This window comes from Ptiloglossa arizonensis, chromosome 10, assembly GCF_051014685.1.
Source record: "Ptiloglossa arizonensis isolate GNS036 chromosome 10, iyPtiAriz1_principal, whole genome shotgun sequence".
Taxonomy (NCBI): domain Eukaryota; kingdom Metazoa; phylum Arthropoda; class Insecta; order Hymenoptera; family Colletidae; genus Ptiloglossa; species Ptiloglossa arizonensis.
The window spans coordinates 11,607,724-11,625,375 of NC_135057.1; the positions used below are offsets into that span (position 1 = coordinate 11,607,724).

The 17,652-nt window shown below is 33.1% G+C and overlaps 4 protein-coding genes across 5 annotated transcripts; 2 read left to right on the forward strand and 2 right to left on the reverse strand.

Moving 5' to 3' along the window:
- Positions 1-2,819: 2,819 nt before the first annotated feature.
- On the forward strand, positions 2,820-5,346 carry LOC143152204 (lysosomal phospholipase A and acyltransferase). 2 transcript variants are annotated; one of them, XM_076322052.1, is made up of 7 exons: positions 2,820-3,246; positions 3,330-3,472; positions 3,550-3,784; positions 3,872-4,099; positions 4,168-4,339; positions 4,440-4,562; positions 4,681-4,844. In XM_076322052.1, exons 1-7 carry the CDS (start codon positions 3,141-3,143, stop codon positions 4,703-4,705), a joined length of 1,032 nt encoding a protein of 343 aa, XP_076178167.1. In that variant the 5' UTR covers positions 2,820-3,140; the 3' UTR covers positions 4,706-4,844. The 2 variants fall into 2 exon arrangements, with proteins under 2 accessions (XP_076178167.1, XP_076178166.1); XM_076322051.1 differs by having other exon boundaries at positions 2,825-3,246; positions 4,649-5,346.
- A 368-nt stretch (positions 5,347-5,714) lies between these two features.
- On the reverse strand, positions 5,715-8,323 carry LOC143152203 (TBC1 domain family member 20). Its single transcript, XM_076322050.1, has 5 exons — positions 7,737-8,323; positions 7,273-7,516; positions 6,947-7,150; positions 6,642-6,861; positions 5,715-6,558 (listed from the first exon to the last, which is right to left on the reverse strand). Exons 1-5 carry the CDS (start codon positions 8,155-8,157, stop codon positions 6,253-6,255), a joined length of 1,395 nt encoding a protein of 464 aa, XP_076178165.1. The 5' UTR covers positions 8,158-8,323; the 3' UTR covers positions 5,715-6,252.
- A 1,365-nt stretch (positions 8,324-9,688) lies between these two features.
- On the forward strand, positions 9,689-10,444 carry Ox (ubiquinol-cytochrome C reductase complex subunit oxen). Its single transcript, XM_076321315.1, has 2 exons — positions 9,689-9,968; positions 10,313-10,444. The coding sequence occupies exons 1-2, from the start codon at positions 9,825-9,827 to the stop codon at positions 10,346-10,348; spliced, it is 180 nt and encodes a 59-aa protein (XP_076177430.1). The 5' UTR covers positions 9,689-9,824; the 3' UTR covers positions 10,349-10,444.
- Positions 10,438-17,337, reverse strand: LOC143151855 (uncharacterized). Its single transcript, XM_076321314.1, has 14 exons — positions 16,754-17,337; positions 15,767-15,963; positions 14,902-15,084; positions 14,372-14,585; positions 13,988-14,205; positions 13,725-13,910; positions 13,242-13,392; positions 12,966-13,160; positions 12,228-12,295; positions 11,967-12,149; positions 11,290-11,715; positions 11,013-11,207; positions 10,798-10,936; positions 10,438-10,710 (listed from the first exon to the last, which is right to left on the reverse strand). Exons 1-14 carry the CDS (start codon positions 16,773-16,775, stop codon positions 10,583-10,585), a joined length of 2,505 nt encoding a protein of 834 aa, XP_076177429.1. The 5' UTR covers positions 16,776-17,337; the 3' UTR covers positions 10,438-10,582.
- Between the last annotated feature and the right edge of the window lie 315 nt (positions 17,338-17,652).

Below are 17,652 nucleotides of genomic sequence, written 5' to 3' on the forward strand. Positions count from 1 at the left end.
GATGCATTCTGTAACATAAATCTTCGAAACATGCATAAATGTTAATAACAATCGGGTGGATATACAAAAATTTACTGAAACCGTTCGACTTCGAAGATTTCGCAATATCTTGACGTATATTTATCATAACTATTAAAAACCGTCGTAGGACCATAGTTTAAACAATTATTAACAATGTTCTAGTACAAATAATGGCTTAAATAATCATTTTATAGAAATATTCGATTAGATCGAAAAAAGACAATCGAAGAAACCGTGCGATAAAATAAATGAATATTTCTCTACATATCGAAAATATAGTTTGTATATATGCATATATATTCCGAACGCTCAGTGACACACATATGTCACACGGCAATGAAGTGTGTTGCCATCTACTGGAGAACAGCTAAACTACACTTAAGGTGTGAAAACACCTGGTGGAGAAACGCTCAAGTTTGTCGAAGAATTGTTCCAATTTCCACAAATAGATAGCGCCACGAGCATAAATTTACCGACATTAAAGATAAGTAATTCCATTTGTATAATATTCCCTACCGTGCGATAAAATAAATAAATATTTCTCTACATATCGGAATTATTGTTTGTATGCATGCAAATATATTCGGAACGCGCAATTCCAAACATTTGTAACGTGGTAATTATATAGGTTGTCGTCTCTTGGAGAACATATTTGTTGATTTTCGCGATTGTTACTAACATTTATGCATGTTCCCAATATTAATCGAACAATGTGCATCTTATTTATGCATTATAAATGATGAAGTAACTGATAGAAATCGATTTAGATCGAGATTCAAAGTAAAACATGTTGCGTAAAGTTTTAAAGCATGGAAAGTAATAATTGTTTATTAGATACATTCATTTAACATTCGTTTAATACTGATAATTTGCACAATACGCGTAGAAGTTGTATTTTTTACTGAAACGTGCTGAATTTCGATTAATCGCTTTTCTATATTGAAAAATCATCGTGATAAACACTTGTGAGTCGATAATCGATACGTGTAGCCTTGACTTCGAGGTATCAAAGATTTTTTTAAACGTATAAAGGAAGGCTAGAATGCAGAGAAATTTCATTACACTGATTTTGTTTAACTTTACATTTATTCGCAAGATGATACATACGAAACTTTGTACAGAAATATTTATTTATTTTATCGCACGGTAGGGTATACCATACAAATGGAATTACATATCTTTAATGTCGGTAAATTTATGCTCGTGGCGCTATCTATTTGTGGAAATTGGAACAATTCTTCGACAAACTTGAGCGTTTCTCCGCCAGGTGTTTTCACACCTTAAGTATAGTTTACCTATTCTCCAGTAGATGGCAACCCACTTCATCGCCGTGTGACATATGTGTGTCACTGAGCGTTCCGAATATATATGCAGACATACAAACTATTTTTTCGATATGTAGAGAAATATTCATTTATTTTATCGCACGGTTACTTCGATTGTCTTTGTTCGATCTAACAAATATTTCAAGAAATTGATGGCTTTTATGCCATTATTTATACTAGGACATTGTTAATAATTGTTTAAACTATGGTCCTACGATGGTTGTTAATAATTATAATAAATAAACATCAAGATATTGAGAAATCTGCAAAGGCGAACGGTTTCCTACTCGCATATCATGTTCTCCTGATACTAAAGTTCCAAAATCGGCGAAAAATTTTAGGAGAAGATGAGAGAATTTGATTTGAAAATACCGCAAAATTTTAATTCGCGGAAATTATTGGAATTTGACGAATTTGAAATTTCTTGATGTTTAATTATAATAAACATTATTATCTATTATGAATAATAGATAATAGATAATAGATAATAGATAATAGATAATAGATAATAGATAATAGATAATAGATAATAGATAATAGATAATAGATAATAGATAATAGATAATAGATAATAGATAATAGATAATAGATAATAGATAATAGATAATAGATAATAGATAATAGATAAATAGATAATAGATAATAGATAATAGGTACTACATAATAAATAATAGATAATTGATAATGAAAGTCTGGATTATTTGGTTTATCCGTATTATCGGGACTATCCAGGATTATTCGGAGATTATCGCATCATCCACGGATTATCCGGATTATCCAGATTATCCGGGGATTATAGGATAAATAGATAAATAAACAGAAAAACATATAAACGTATAATCTATCTATTTCTTTCTCAGTTTATCTATTTATCCATTTATTTATTTATCCATTTATCCATTTGCGCTGCTCCGCCCCGCTCCGCTCCGCCCCACTCCGTCCCGCTCCACTCGAGATACCGTTCGATAATCCCCGGATAATCCGAAGAATCCCCGGACAGTCCGGACTTTCATCTTATATTATCTATTATCGATTATCTATTATCGATTATCTATTACCGATTATCTATTATGTAGTATCTATTATTTATCTATTTCTGTGTTTCTTTGTTTATCTGTTTATCTGTTTATCTGTTTATCTGTTTATCTGTTTATCTGTTCATCTTATCTGGTCGTCATAATTTAGTTGTTACTAGCCTTGGAAAGTATCGAAATAATAAATTTATCTCAAAATTTCTTGCATGAAAAAATATGATAATAATAAACATATTGAAAAATCAACGAAATCAGTGAGACTCCTCTTTTCTAAATAATTACCCATCTCCTTTGTTATATAGAACGCATTGGCCTGCCACAACAAAGGAATACTGTGCTTATTGTATGTCAATAGAATCGAGATTTATCCGAATAATTGAAAGATTATATATTCATTAAATATTGTTTAGTTTGCGGTTAATTCAGCATTATTAGAAAAAAAAAACATATTATTTATCAGATATTTAATAAGCAAAAAATGTGACAAACTCGTTCAATACACTTCTTGATAAGTTATTTTTTTTCCGGCCATAACGTAAATGTTTTCGTGCTTAACTTTCAATTGTGTGTGTCATCGATTAATTACGTACTACGAAAATCGAAATAACATTTGATAAAAGATTTTTTATTTCTTCGTTCACGCTTATACATTTGTAATCGTAATGACTATTCTAAATTCTGAGGTTATTCGTAAGAAATACAAAGCAATGTGCAGAATTTAAACGTAATTGAAAATCTAATTAGTAAAATTGTTTGGTGAATGATGCGCTTGTATTTTATTATTTACACAATAATTTTATTGTGGTGTATTTCACCTGTGAAACAAAGGCATTTAAAAACTAAACAAATATCTCCGGTTATATTTGGTAATCATTACAATTACCATTACATTAGATAATTTTCTATTAAATTATTTTAATTAGAATTAAAGTGATTTTTGAACTAAAAGTTCCAGGTGATGGGGGTAATCAAGTTGAAGCAAAACTCAATAAAACAACTGTGGTACATTATTTGTGCGAAAAGGTTTCAACTGATTATTTTAATATCTGGTTGAACTTGGAATTACTTATACCAATTATTATAGATTGTTGGGTATGTATTTTATTTTGATATTTTTTCTTTACATTATTGGCAATATGTAATAAATTATAAAAACGTTATTATTTTAGATTGATAATATGAAATTAACTTATGACAATGTAACAAGAACAACAAAAAATCAAGATGGAGTTGATATACGTATACCAGGCTGGGGTGATCCATTCTTTATTGAATATTTAGATCCAAGCAAAGCTTCTGCTGGAACATATTTTAAAGATATTGGTGACGTGCTAGTCAGTCAGCTTGGATATATTAGAAATCAATCTATACGTGGTGCACCATATGATTTCAGAAAAGCACCTAGTATGTATATGTATTCATTTATAAAATTACAATAATAGTAAGTTGCTGTGATTTCATATTTATTATGCAGAAAATCCTTTTCTTTAGATGAAAATGAAGAATTTTTCAATAAATTAAAAGAATTGGTCGAAGAAACATATAATGAAAATAAGCAAGTTCCTGTGACATTATTAGCTCATAGTATGGGTGGACCAATGTCACTTATATTCTTGCAGCGTCAAACTCAAAAATGGAAGGACAAATACATCAATTGTTTCATTACTCTTGCAGCTGTTTGGGGTGGTAGTATCAAGGCTCTTAAAGTTTTTGCAATTGGTAAAAAATACATAATACATACATTATATATGTTAAAGCATATGTTTTTAATTATTTTACAATTGTAGGGGATGATTTAGGTGCATATCTTCTACATGAAACTACTCTTAAAAATGAACAAATAACTAGTCCTAGTTTAGGGTGGTTATTACCATCAAGTTTATTTTGGAAAGAAACAGAAGTATTGGTGGAATCGCAACACAAAAACTACTCATTGTCTAACTTACGAGACTACCTAATGTACAGTATAATGTTTATAATACGTACTGTTATTTTGCACTACCATAATTTTACTTTTGATACGGTATAAATAATAACAACTAATATGTGTATTTTATAGAGATATAAATGTTCCAAATGCATGGGAATTTAGAAAAGATAATGAAAAATACCAATTAAATTTTGCTTCTCCAGGAGTTGAAGTACACTGTTTATATGGAAGTGCTATAGATACAGTGGAAAGGTACATTGGTTGGACTACATACAATAATAATAATTTTTAAATTATATATTCTTTTATTTCAATATTCTTATATAAACTGTTTTTAGATTATATTATAAATCTGGTATTTCAATACAAGGTACTCCTCAATTAATTTCTGGTGATGGTGATGGTACTGTAAACTTAAGAAGTTTGGAGGGTTGCAAATACTGGAAGAGTAAACAACAACAAAATGTTCATTCTCAAAAATTTCCTGGTGTAAATCATATGAACATACTTAGAAGTCCTGATGTTTTGAGTTATATTAAAACTATTTTAGAAGTGTGAAAATATTATTGAGGCAAGTATATTTCTATGTATATATCTTAGCAAATTGAATTATTAGCAAATTGAAACAATATATCTAATTATAACTATAATTATATAAAGTAGTACTCTACCGATTCCATGTACTATTCAGAGCTGGAAAAAAGACCAGTGGGAATGACACAGAAACAAAGGGAGTCCCTTGAATAACCCACACAACTAAATATTCTAATAGGTGTGACCACTTTGAGATAAATTTGTATTAATAGAGACGCACGGCCTGTATGAGTCCCACATTCCTTAACCTTGTCTTCTTTTCAGCTCTAAATATTACATATGTATACTTGTATTAAGTAAAACCAATTGTAAGTAACCAAATAAGGAAACTAAATCCTATTCTTGACCGATTAAGAGCAGTCATAAATAACTGATATTATTTTTATATATATTATGTTTAATGTTATGTTAATAAACTTGCACAAATGAATTTTAAGAAAAATATTTTTATTTTCCATGATAATTAAGATAATTTACAGTAGTTCGTAAAATTTGAATGCTTTCTAAAAAAATCCGTTTAACCCTTTGTAGACAGGTATTGGAATATACTGAAAAACTTTTCTGATTTTTTTGATACATATACAAACAGATCATTAATTTAAAATAAACTTTGTACATTGGAAAAATAATTTTTAGATGCGTAATCATGTCTTGTTATCTGCTCTAAAATCGGTTCGTCGTTTTTAATGTTTGTACTAACAAAATGTACGTACGCACAGAATTAATATTTCTGTAAATTTTATTTAGATATTGATTCTATGAAAATATCATTTACACATACAAATTACTTACAAACAAATATGATTGAAGGTGTAGAAAAGAATAAACGAAATTGAAAAATTAAAAGTACTTTTATTAATAAAATCTGTCTTGCTGTTGTAGGTTCGTTTTTTTCCGCAGATTTAAAGTACACACATAACTGCATCACAGATTGTAAAGACATAATTACAATCTAAACCATAAATACAATATATTCACTGTACTTCTAAATCTTATTTTATCATTCATAATATTCTTACTTCAGGAATATTATTTTCTCATGTGCACTCTTTGTTTATATTTCTGTCATAGTCAACATATATGCATAAAAAGTTAATGTTGAAGTTTTTAAGGACACAGCGTAAAGACAGCATAGGAATGCTCAAAATGCTCCTTACTTCACATTAAAAAAACAGGTTCATTTAATCGTCGTCGAGTTGAATTATCAACAATTCTTGATCACACATATTTTGTATTATTATAATCATTTATTATATTTATATGCTCATTAAATGGGTATATAAATAAAATATTTTGTTTCAAGGACACATAAAAGAATCTACTTCAAATAAAGCAAATTCTTTTAATGTCAGTTAAGACCAGAAGAAGACTTTAGAAAAGCATATAAACCTAGTGCAAAAATTGTTACCACCGTGATAGTCTTGTAACTTGCAATACGATACAATATTCTTGGTCTTGATTGCACAATTTTAAGTTGACGTTGTCTTTCCATTTCTTGACGACTTGCTTTCGCATTTATTTTCCATTCTTGTTCCTTACACTTTCTTTTTTGATCATATTCTATAACATCGTTACTTATAGATTCTGGAGGATACTGCTTATACAATTGTTTTGCTTCGATTAAAAGCTTTTCAAAAGGCAAATCATCTGGCAACTATAAATAAAGATAATTTTTCTGTGAATTGCTCGAGATAAAGTACAATTTTATTTGCACAACAATCACAAAACAATACTCACAGTACACAAAACTTTATGTGTAGGACCCATGTCAGGTGTCGTACTAAAAATTTCTGTTGCTCTATGTGCTACGATCACAGTGCTTAGATAAAGAGGCATTAATGGAGGACTTCCAAGAAAGTAATCAAATAATCTATGTAACAATTTTCTATTTTCCGCATATTTGTGCGCATACCACGTTGTGTATTCGGCCAAAGCAAAGTGCGGAAATAGTTCTACGCTATATTATAAAACAGTAATAGTAGTTGTAAGTGTTTCTTTTGTAAATAATGTCTAAAGAAATATACACATATCATTATACTAACTTTTCCAAGTGTTCTAATAAAGTGGGATGCACTCTCTCTAAGAGAGCGAATATATAAAATAATTCTTGATTTACTTTCTCCATTGTTTCTTCCATAAATCTTTCTAGAAATTCTAATGAGATACCCTCAAGTACACTCAAAGCTTTTTCTAAACCCATGACAAGTAGAACAGTTGCGGCTATGTCGTTATACCCCTGGTAGTAACTAAGTACGTATTATTTTATTTTGTATTATCTATATATTTAAAGCTAATGTTTCCAATGTATCACCAGACAGCATTTAAATATGGAATGCTCTCTGGTACAACAAAGGAATATAATACTGACTTCAATGTGGAATGTTTGTGAAGAACCCAACACATTAATTGCGTCAACTGTTTGTGAAAGCAATCTATCTCATGTTGTGTAGCATTTTGAGAAATATGATTGCCACTGCGTGCAACATCCTTCAATATTTGTTGATAAACTTCATTTGGTATACGATTGTGTATTGTCTCTAATCCATTTGTTGAAAGGATATTTTCTTCTGACAGTCTTAGAATCTTTGGCCATAAAACCCTTCGTATATCATCTACAGATTATTTTCATGATTTCAAGATTTAATTGCAAAGTATAACATTATTTTCATTAAGGAACTCATAATATTAAGTTCAATTAACTATATACACAAATTTCCTTTATTTAATTCGTTTTAATATAAACAGGTTACATATATGTATATATACATATATCATATTGTCTACATAGAGATTCCTTATTGATAATAATATATTGTTCTATTGATACAATACCATTAACAAACCCCTCGCTGCTACAACCCAGTAACCTCAGTTCTCCTAATGTCAGATTTGGATTAACAATGCTCCCTCGAATAATGTTTATCTTCATCTGTTCCCTATTCGTCAGCGTCTCAGTACTATCAAAATCACGTTCTAATAAACTACTATCATCTAACACCCCGCTTTGTTTACCTGACGAACTAAAATCCGCGATATCAGGTATTCGCGGTATAACATTATCGTGCCATGCCCTCGTAGAATCGGACATTCTTACTAATGGAACATTATTTTCGGAATTCGAGAATTCATTTTCTTTTACTGTTTCAATTAAATTTCTCCGCCTGACTTTTAGGTTATGTTTTTCAATAGAAATTTTCGTAGGTGTCCCTGGCAAAGTGGAATCCACAGATATTTCGTCCTCTTCAGTCTTCATGATTTTTTATATAACGAATTCATGCCAACAACTTGTTAAAATGTTTTATAATACAAAAAATTTTAAAGTGATTCCCCGAATTTATAAGTCACAAAAAATCTTACGAGGCGAATAGTGGGGAAAACTCGGTAATGGAGGGGAAAAATAGCGGGTGTCCTATTGTATTATATTGTTCTGAATAGAGCTTAAGATTAGGTTAGCTTAGGGATGCGAACAGTGTTAGACTTGCCTTTTCTAATATTCGAAGTTTAAATTTGGATAGAGTGAGACGATAAGTTATGAATATTTGTGTAGAAATTTAAATTTTAAGAAAAATAAATCAGATTTCAAGACCCCCAATACTCAATAAAAAAGATATTTAAGGACTATATTTATTAAATATTTGAAACATATTGAATGAACATACATATACTGTTTCGTTTTTATTTATAAAATAAAAATAACAATATTTTTGCTAACAGCACTATAGATATTGAAGTTGGAATTAGTAACTCGGGTAAAGTATATGTCCAATGTTTGTACTCAAGATTAAAAATTGAAGAAAGAAACATTTTTCGAGTAATCAATATTTTATTAACAGATATTGAAAACAGTATAAGTCTACTGTCTACAAAGAAGATGAATAAAAAACGATTCATTGAATCGTAGTTGGAGGATCCTTTCATTTCACCATGACTAGCTCAATACAAGAGAAATCCTTTCACAGCCAAATTCCTACTTGCAAAACAACATTAAAAGCAAACAAGAATGATCTAAAGGGGCAAGCTATTTCTGCTAGATATCAATCAAACGTAATAACCAACAAGTTCTTGAATTTATTCAAAAATGAAATGTATAAAAACAAATTTTACTAAATGAATTATATGATACAATCGTATTTTTCTATTTTTATGTAAACTTGTATGTACATTTCACGTATAATTTCATATATGTTTTTATATTATATTACATTATATTATATGTAGATTTTTGTGTATTCTTTTGTATGTTTTATGTATATTTAACATATATTTTTTGATTATTTTAATTTTACATATTTTTGTAAATATTTCAATAATTAATATTTTACACTACAATAATCTGAAGAAATAATTTTCTACTGAAAAAATTACCCTACCTGCACAATAATATAATGAAATAGAACTTATAGGACACCCGTTATTTTATCTCCTATTACTATTTCGTTACATTATGAGCCACGATATTAACTATGCTAAGTTCCCCCATTATTCACCTTGTGGGATTTTCCCGGCAACTCTGCCTATGACTGAATAACAATCTGTCAAGAATGACATTCATCGATCAGCGTTACTCACTTGTAAGATAATCAACTTAGTACTCAAAATTAAACGGATGTTGATATGACGTAGTCCATTGTGTCGCCATAGCTAAGATATATAATAGATTTAGCATCCAATAAAAGAATGTGCTACATGACTCGGGAAACTCTAGGTTTCCTTACTTATCGACTCAGAATGGAATAAGATTTCAGCGCTAATAGCGGTAGGAATATAGATGAACAGTTTCAGAAAATATTCTATCGAACAGTACTGTGGCGTAAGTTTTCACACTCAGGTTAATATCAGTTGATTAGAATTAACGGCTACATAAAGTTAGATTTTTAAACGAACAGTCGTCTTTGAAACTTAATCATTTGAGTCAGTGTAATGGCTGGAATAGCAAGTACTGCATATAAGTTGATTTTTAAAAGGACTTCTACGTTCGCCTTAGCCATTTTGGCAAGCACTTTTTTCTTTGAGCGAGGAATCAATGTCGTTGCAGACAGTATATTTGATAACGCCAACAAAGGAGTATGTATAAATAATATTCATATTTAAATGTGTGTTAAATTGTATGTTTACTATTTATTGCAGAAATACATGCTTAACTAGTTCCTTACCATGTACCACATTGTTTAAATTGATCGATTATTATACTAAATGATTTTGTTAAATAACTTATTGAAGTATTGTGAAAGTTTATAAATTTTATGTGAAAGAATATATATGTTATATGCAATTAGTATCTAGTTCTTTACAAATAACACAAAGTTGTAGTACAGTTGGAGAATATTGCATAATAGAGGGGCTTTAATGTTTTTAGAGAAGAAGACAAAATATTAGTAAAGTAATATTGATTGTAATTTTTGTTTCAGAAACTATGGAAAGATATCCAACACAAATATCAGTAATAAATGAAAAAAGTTATGTTTATATTTAATGTATGCTAAATAGGTATCACATAATCGTTATGATTATGTAAATAAAGAATAGCCTTAAATACAGTATTAGTTTTTCAACCTTTATATGCGATACATGACTATAATTCATTTCTTTCATACACATTTATTATTAAAATAGGTAGTCATTGCTTAAATTGGAAGGAGCAGAAAAGAAGCACTTATTGCTTTATACATTGAACATTGTTAAAGTGGATCAATAAAGCGACCAGAAAATATTGTCATACGTGTTACGGAGTCAATAATCAGAAACAGGAATGGTCTGTCAAACTTAACATCATTACCCCAAGATGCAAGGGGTTCGAATCCAGTTTCTGTTGTAATAAGTTTTATTAGAAATATGGCACTTGTAAATTCAAGAAGTGAATTTTATAGAAATGAAAGGTTTTTTTTCGAAATACCTGTATCAGCTGCAGCTAATGTTCCTTCTTCATCTACTTCTATTTTAACATTTTGCAATAAACTTGTTACTTGCAGAGAACCTTTGGTTACGATTTTAGTCAAATTTGCATCAGTTTTAAATATACTCTCGATACCCAACTGAAGTAACATTTTTTACAATATTTGACACTATTTATAAATTGACTAAAATTTAAACTAGAATTTCAAGACTCACATGTTGCAATGTAGGTATTAAATCAAGATTATTCTCAATAGTAAATTTGGGAAGATAGATGGTAACGTGTCTTTCCTTTAAATTTGCCAGTATTGCAGAAACAGGAACGGTGGCTAAATCTTTAGATAATATTCGAAGATATGGATCTCTTTGTCTTCTATTTGGCATTAACACCAACATGGATGTTTTGCCATCCTAAAAAATGTATATGCACATGTTTGTTATGAAAATTAGTTACTTTATATTTCGATTATTATTACTGACGAGTTTATCATACCGAATATGGAATTTCTAAAACTTCCGCTTCGATCGAGGATATCTGTGCGTATCGATAGGTAGACTCGTGTAGCATAAAGTTAATATTTCGACATTCACCGTTTGGGACATAGAAGCACTGTAGTTTCGTTTTCATTTTATCAAACGATTTTAACCAACGTCCTTTAAAGTAAATAGTTGAAGTCAATACTAAACGTGTGTTAGGATCAATACTGTTTACCAAAGGTGAGGAAATTTGATTGCGTGTTGCCTGACGAACCCAGTCATTAATAATACGCACAGCACTTTGTGATTCTACAAAGTTTACATTCTGAATATCTCCTCCGTAATTAGATTGTAAAGTATATTTGTAGCTGTCCAGCACGTTAAAATTCTTATCAACCCACAGACAAGTCGTCAAATTAATTTCTGTACCATTTTCGTTCCTCTGTAAATGAGAAAAATGTACGCGTGTAATTAGAAACTACCAAAGAGATCGAAACAGATTTCTAACTATTTTAATAGGCTTCATTAAATATTTTAAATGAAATTTTCTTAAAAAGTAGATTCTCGAACTGTAAGTTCTTGAAAGTCAGAATTTTAGTTCACAGATATTGAATACTGAGAATCTTGAAAAAATAATTAACCGTTTCTTTGGATTCCTGAGAACTATAAATTCGTTGATGTTTCTCGGTCTACCTTTAGAGACATCAGAACACGTTGTGTAACTTCTTTTCTACGTGATTCGTCTTCCGGTAATCTAAGAGCTGAAATTATTTCTGTTTTCGTATCTCCGCCTGCTCCTTCCACAAGCATCGTCAAAACAGCTTTAACGCTAGCAGGCGACGACACTAAATTTCCATTACGTACCTGGTTCAATGCCTGAGGGATAAAAATATGTTTAATATTAATTCGCTTTCTTCGTTCAACGCGGTACACAATACATATACTTTCTCTCACCTGCGAAAAGTACGTATTAAAGAGATTGTTCCGATCTTCGGCATTCAAGCCTGCCTGCAAGACTAAGTCTAGAAATATGTTCACGTTAATATCGAGCGTGGACCCATTTATTCGTTTATTGGAAAATGCTTGTTAAAGATAAAACATCGTTATAATCTGTATACGCTACCGGAGGATCGGATTGTGGCGAACACACGTTGAAAATCGTTTTTCTTTTTCACGGTGTTCTGGAAGAAATAGAAATTAAGCGATAGCTTCAAACATGCCTAGGAAAAAGAGGTTCAGAAAAATAGAAAAAAAGAAAGTGAGTGAGTGAGTGTTTGTGTGTGTGAGAGAGAGAGAGAAAGGAGAGTTTCGAAAATTATAGGAAAAGAAAAGAAAATGCAAGTGCAACGATTACAGTGAGTTAAAACATTTTTGTACTATATACTTTAAAATTAATTTGATAATTTAGTAATTATCTTTGGTACACAGTCATTAAGCGGTTAACGATCGAAATGAGTATTCGAACGTACAAAAATACATAGTTTCGTAGGTAAAGCGATAGAAACGTGATTGCAGCGCAATGTTACAGTTAAAGTTTGTTACGATTCAATTTGAATATGGCTGAAAAGCATCGTCCAAGGTGAGTGGACAAAAAAAGGAAAAGAGTAGTTTCGCGAAAGTGAACGTTTGTTCGGATTTGCTCAACGATTATCTCTAAAAGTTGCATCGCCGTATCGAGGTGAAGAGATTAACCTGCGTCCGGTATTCCTGGGCCAAATTTAGAAGGAAACTCTGGCTTCGGGTTACTCTCACTTTCGGTACCAACGAGTGGATTAATGATTTTGCCCATGTAGAGGATCGTTCCTGTGGATTCGTCCTCAATGTAGAACATGAACGGACGATTGGCGTGGAAGGTTTCCTCCTCGATTTTATTCACAAGATCTATCTCTGAAAAATAACATCACAGCACGGTGTAAGTGTCCGAAAAGTATAACGCGTGGATACGCGTACGAGAGAAATTTCAATTACCAGTGGCCGCGTAAGCCGTAGTTCCGTTTTCGTTTACTTCTATGCCAGCCTTTTGCACGATATTCGACACTTTCAGATGTTTGGAGGTGCGTTTGGTGCGGGCTATACCCGTCAACGTCGCCGTGTCGTCGAAAATGTCGCGGATACCAAGCTGATTGACGAGAAGCAACAACGTGGAATCAGTGATTAAGCTCCAAATCGAAGAAACTTCAAACGTATAGCTCAAAGAATTAAATAAGATCCTCTAGAATTAGACGACAACCTCTAGCTAGCTCCAAGCGAAAGCCAATGCTTCAGGGATCCTATCAAACTCGTTGAGGTAAAGGGGTAGTCGAGCCATGAATTTTTAAAAATCAACCCGATTTCCTCGAATGAAAATAAATTTCTTTATCTTTATTTTATTAAGAAAAATCAAAATTTTTATTTCTTATTCGAGGCTCGACTACACCCTTGAGTTATGGATAAATTGAACACGTGGCGTACTTCGCGAAGAACAGCCTCCAATTGGCTGGTGTACTCGAATTTGAATTTCGGGATAGAAACATCCACAGAGAGATCCTGCATTAGCCACACGTGTCGCATCAGCACGAACGGATTAATTTCGTTAACGAGCTGATCGATTCCGTACCGAGTGCGTGGTAATAGAAAATACATGGCGAACTTGTTTCCCTGAAATTTGGTAAAATACAATCAAGATTAAAAGATTACGAAACGCGTAGACCACTCAGGGTAGAATTTCCACTTACATCGTAAGGTATGCGTAGAATTTTCGCGTCCAGTTCGGATGACTCGGAATAATAGAATCGTCCAACTGTGCGCATAAACGGTACGTTCACAGTTTCATTACGATTCGGGTGAAACGGTCCCATTTGTGTGTTCTCCGGAGAGAAGTATTTCCGACGCCACGATCCTTTGAAGTAAAGCGCGTTCATGATCAGCATCAGCGAGTCCTTTACGTTCCTCTCTGGAAAAGAAATCTTGTCATCGAATGGTTTCAAAATAAAAAACATCATCGAGTTAAACGATATGTAATCAAGAACAGAAATTATAGTCTTTATAGAGTAAGAATGTAGAACAATGTTAGAAACTAAATCGACGAAATTGATCGTTAAATCGTCGCCCTTACTTACCATCTTCTATCATCTTATCGATGTTACCATCGGTTAGATTGCTGACCCAATTATTTATCGACTGTACCAGAGGGTGCGCGTCAGTTAGATTCGCAGTGACCACATCGGTATCGTAGAACGTCTTTATGATCGCCTCGTACCGTTGCCTGGTCAGAATGTTCATGTCAACGAATATACGCGTCCCGATGTTCAACTTGTATGCCGGTGAACTCGTCTACGGGAAGTACAAGACAAATTATACAGGGTGTTTGGTAACACTTACAAGGCGTATATCTCTGTTATTTTTAATGCTCTGTTATTTTTTTTTTTTTTGGACGGAAAAACATATTCTTTATCCTTACAACATAATAGCCGAGACTAAGATGAATTACACTGCTCTAGTACCATTATACCACCCTGATACTATTACTACTATATTTTTCTAATACAATTATCATGACCTTCGAGCGACTTCGAGTACAAAAACTTAAGAAATTTTTGGGAGAATCTGAATAGTGAATTAACGTCTATCGTTCGTGAAAGCATCTTACCTGAAGTGAGCGCAAAATTGAGGAAAATTTGTCTCGAGTCCCTGTACGTGTAACGGGCAGATGCATCACGTTAGAGAGCTCATGCGCAGTTTCGTCCTGGGCACCTTCGTACAGCAACACTAAAGCGAGTTTCAGAGATATGGGCGACACGAGAAGATTCCCCGGATGTCTTTTGCTCATGGCCTAATAACGCGAAAAGAACGATCAGAGTACAAGACTTTCATGAGATTTCGAGATTAAAGGGGACCAGGCGGACGAGTCTTCTTTGAATATTCCACTTCCAAGAAAATTTATACAAATAAATCTAAACTTTTCTTTTCGCACAATGTTCACTACTTGTATCTTAAGAAATCCCGATCACTCGACCGATATTAATTAAACGGGCACACTAAACGCGTAAATTTAAATATAATAAACTTATGTCGCTAAAATGACATCAATTTTGTTACATATACAGAGCAAAACTGTCTTTTAGATACAGTGTAAAACTGAAGGCAAAATAATAAATTAAAGTAATACCCACGGGGTCGTGTAGCCTTCGGAAAATTATAACGAGAATGCATTAAATTTTCACTCTCGTTTCGGTGAAATGTAATTGCGAATCACTGTAGATTAATCAATCGGATCGTGATTAGCAACGCAAACATTGATATAAAAAAAAAGCCACACTTTAGATTTGATAATAGCCGCTGATCGGTATTTCCCCATTTTCCTCTACGGGAAGAAACAAGTTCGCGCTGTGTTCGATCGCCTTCGAAGATTTTTTTCTTGGAAACGATTACACTCTCGAAGAGTGCGATAAAAAGAATTGAATTTCCTCGCTGCCTGGTCCCCTTAAGCAAAATTGGAACTTTGTGATCGTTACACGTAGCAGTGACCAGTCGAAAACACTGAAACGTTCTCCTTGGTAGGGCACAAAATCGTCCACGTCGTCGTCATCATCGTGATTGGTGACCGAAGAATTGGTGCTTTTAGTCGCATTAGGATTGATGGAAGTTCGTGTCAACAGGGATTTACAATCTGCTGTCGCGATTATCGCGATTATCGCAATTACTGCGTAGGCTGAAATTCACATATAATGATCGACTACTATTATTGATAACTCGACCAGCGAAATGATCACTGACAAACAGGAAAAAGTTTCACCGACCTTGATTGATCCACAGACCTGAGTAATTTTGAACCAACGTTATTTTATTTCACGGTAACTGCATCTTAGCTGATAATAATTACGTATTCTCGGTAACGAAACAACGAAACTACTCTTAGGAGCCGGTACGTATATATAATTTCACATACAAAAATTGGTAATTATTTATACAAATCTTAAACATACAAAATGTCCGTACAAATTTTCCTAATATATCGTACAACTAAAACGGAACGAAAATGGTATAGGTTCTGTTGTATTATTCGTGTATGTTTATTTCGGCAAATTTGTACTCGTATAACACAAATAGGCGTGTAAATATTTCTTCGTTATATAAACGATGAAACTATTTTTTCTGTTTTATGTACGCACGCGCGCTTGTTTATGTTGCGTTTCTTTTTAAAACGGATTGAAAACATTCGGGGAAATTATCATAACCGTTTGAGATATCGGTTGTTCCCATTCAATCTCTACTACATTGGTTCCCAAGCGATACGGCTGATACCAAAAGAGTGGAACGCGATCCATTATTTTTGTTTCGAAACAAAATTTACTCAGCTCCGAGCGAATGCAGTAGAATCGTGTAAATGTCAAGGACAACGTAGCCCCACACCGAGTACAAAGAAATACTCCTGGAACGCGAGAAGCCCGAGCTTCGTGCACGAATGGGAATAATAGAAGTAAAAAAAAATCTATCCTCACCCAATATTCCGGTGCACTTCATGGTCACCGATATGTTTTTGCGCGTAACCGCGAACAACGGACCTCCGCGCGATCTACACGAAAACTGTTTATCGAATCGCTGCTGGAAAATGCACAAGCGGCCTCTGATCTCATCCGACTGAGTTCTTCAAACGTAGAACCGGTCGGTCGGCTTGTCCGTCGGTCCGTCCCTTCTTTAGCCCACGTTAGTTCGCAGAGACGAAAGAGAAACAGAAGTGGGCAGGGGGAAGAACGTGTCAGGGAGAACGAATTAGCGGGAAAGGAACAAACAATCGTGACTCACTGTTTCATCGGAAACAAATACTATTCGTTTCGGATACAAAGTAACGCAGCATCATTCACGCGGCTTTTGCCTGGAAAGAACTCGTACGATTTGAATTTTACGGTAGAACTTTTATTCCAGACGGATCGAAGCGACGACGACGCTGCCTCGAATATTCCTATCAAACTTTCGAAGTGACGCGTACGACGCAACGACTCCGTAGGTCAAATTGGCAAAAAAATGTACAGATTTTTAAGGGAACGCATCGATTAGAATTAGCACGCAACGCACACTTTCGCTCCTGCGCGTGCGCGCAAGCATGACGGGTAGTGAGGATCTAGGCGCAAAGATGTTCAAGTTCTGAAAACGCTAGCCGATTTCTCTTGCCGTTTTGTGACGTCTTGTTTCTCCTGCTGCATCGCCGTATACTTTTCAATGGCTCGTGAAACCAGAATGGTTGCTGCGTTTATGCTCTCAGGCGTCACATAGGTCCGAGCCAGTTCCGCTACCTGCTCCTTTACCTGCGAAACAAAATTATTACATCGATATATTAGGAAGAATAGGGCAGTATCATCAAATATTCGAAATGTGGCTCTGTTTTATATCAATCTCCTTT

Bases quoted from the DNA above. Each gene is read 5' to 3' on its own strand.
- LOC143152203 (XM_076322050.1), bottom strand. From the start codon at position 8,157: ATGAAGACTGAAGAGGACGAAATATCTGTGGATTCCACTTTGCCAGGG. The intron at 6,862-6,946 runs GTTAGTATAATG...TTTATAATATAG, and splicing joins TTATTAGAACACTTGGAAAA to CGTAGAACTATTTCCGCACT. The intron at 6,559-6,641 runs GTGAGTATTGTT...CTTTATTTATAG, and splicing joins CACATAAAGTTTTGTGTACT to TTGCCAGATGATTTGCCTTT.
- Ox (XM_076321315.1), top strand. From the start codon at position 9,825: ATGGCTGGAATAGCAAGTACTGCATATAAGTTGATTTTTAAAAGGACT. The intron at 9,969-10,312 runs GTATGTATAAAT...TTTTTGTTTCAG, and splicing joins TTGATAACGCCAACAAAGGA to AAACTATGGAAAGATATCCA.
- LOC143152204 (XM_076322051.1), top strand. From the start codon at position 3,141: ATGATGCGCTTGTATTTTATTATTTACACAATAATTTTATTGTGGTGT. The intron at 3,247-3,329 runs GTAATCATTACA...TTGAACTAAAAG, and splicing joins AATATCTCCGGTTATATTTG to TTCCAGGTGATGGGGGTAAT. The intron at 3,473-3,549 runs GTATGTATTTTA...TTATTATTTTAG, and splicing joins CAATTATTATAGATTGTTGG to ATTGATAATATGAAATTAAC.
- LOC143151855 (XM_076321314.1), bottom strand. From the start codon at position 16,775: ATGAAGTGCACCGGAATATTGG. The intron at 15,964-16,753 runs GTGAGGATAGAT...TGTGAATTTCAG, and splicing joins GAAGTGCACCGGAATATTGG to CCTACGCAGTAATTGCGATA. The intron at 11,208-11,289 runs GTATGATAAACT...TACATTTTTTAG, and splicing joins TTTTAGAAATTCCATATTCG to GATGGCAAAACATCCATGTT.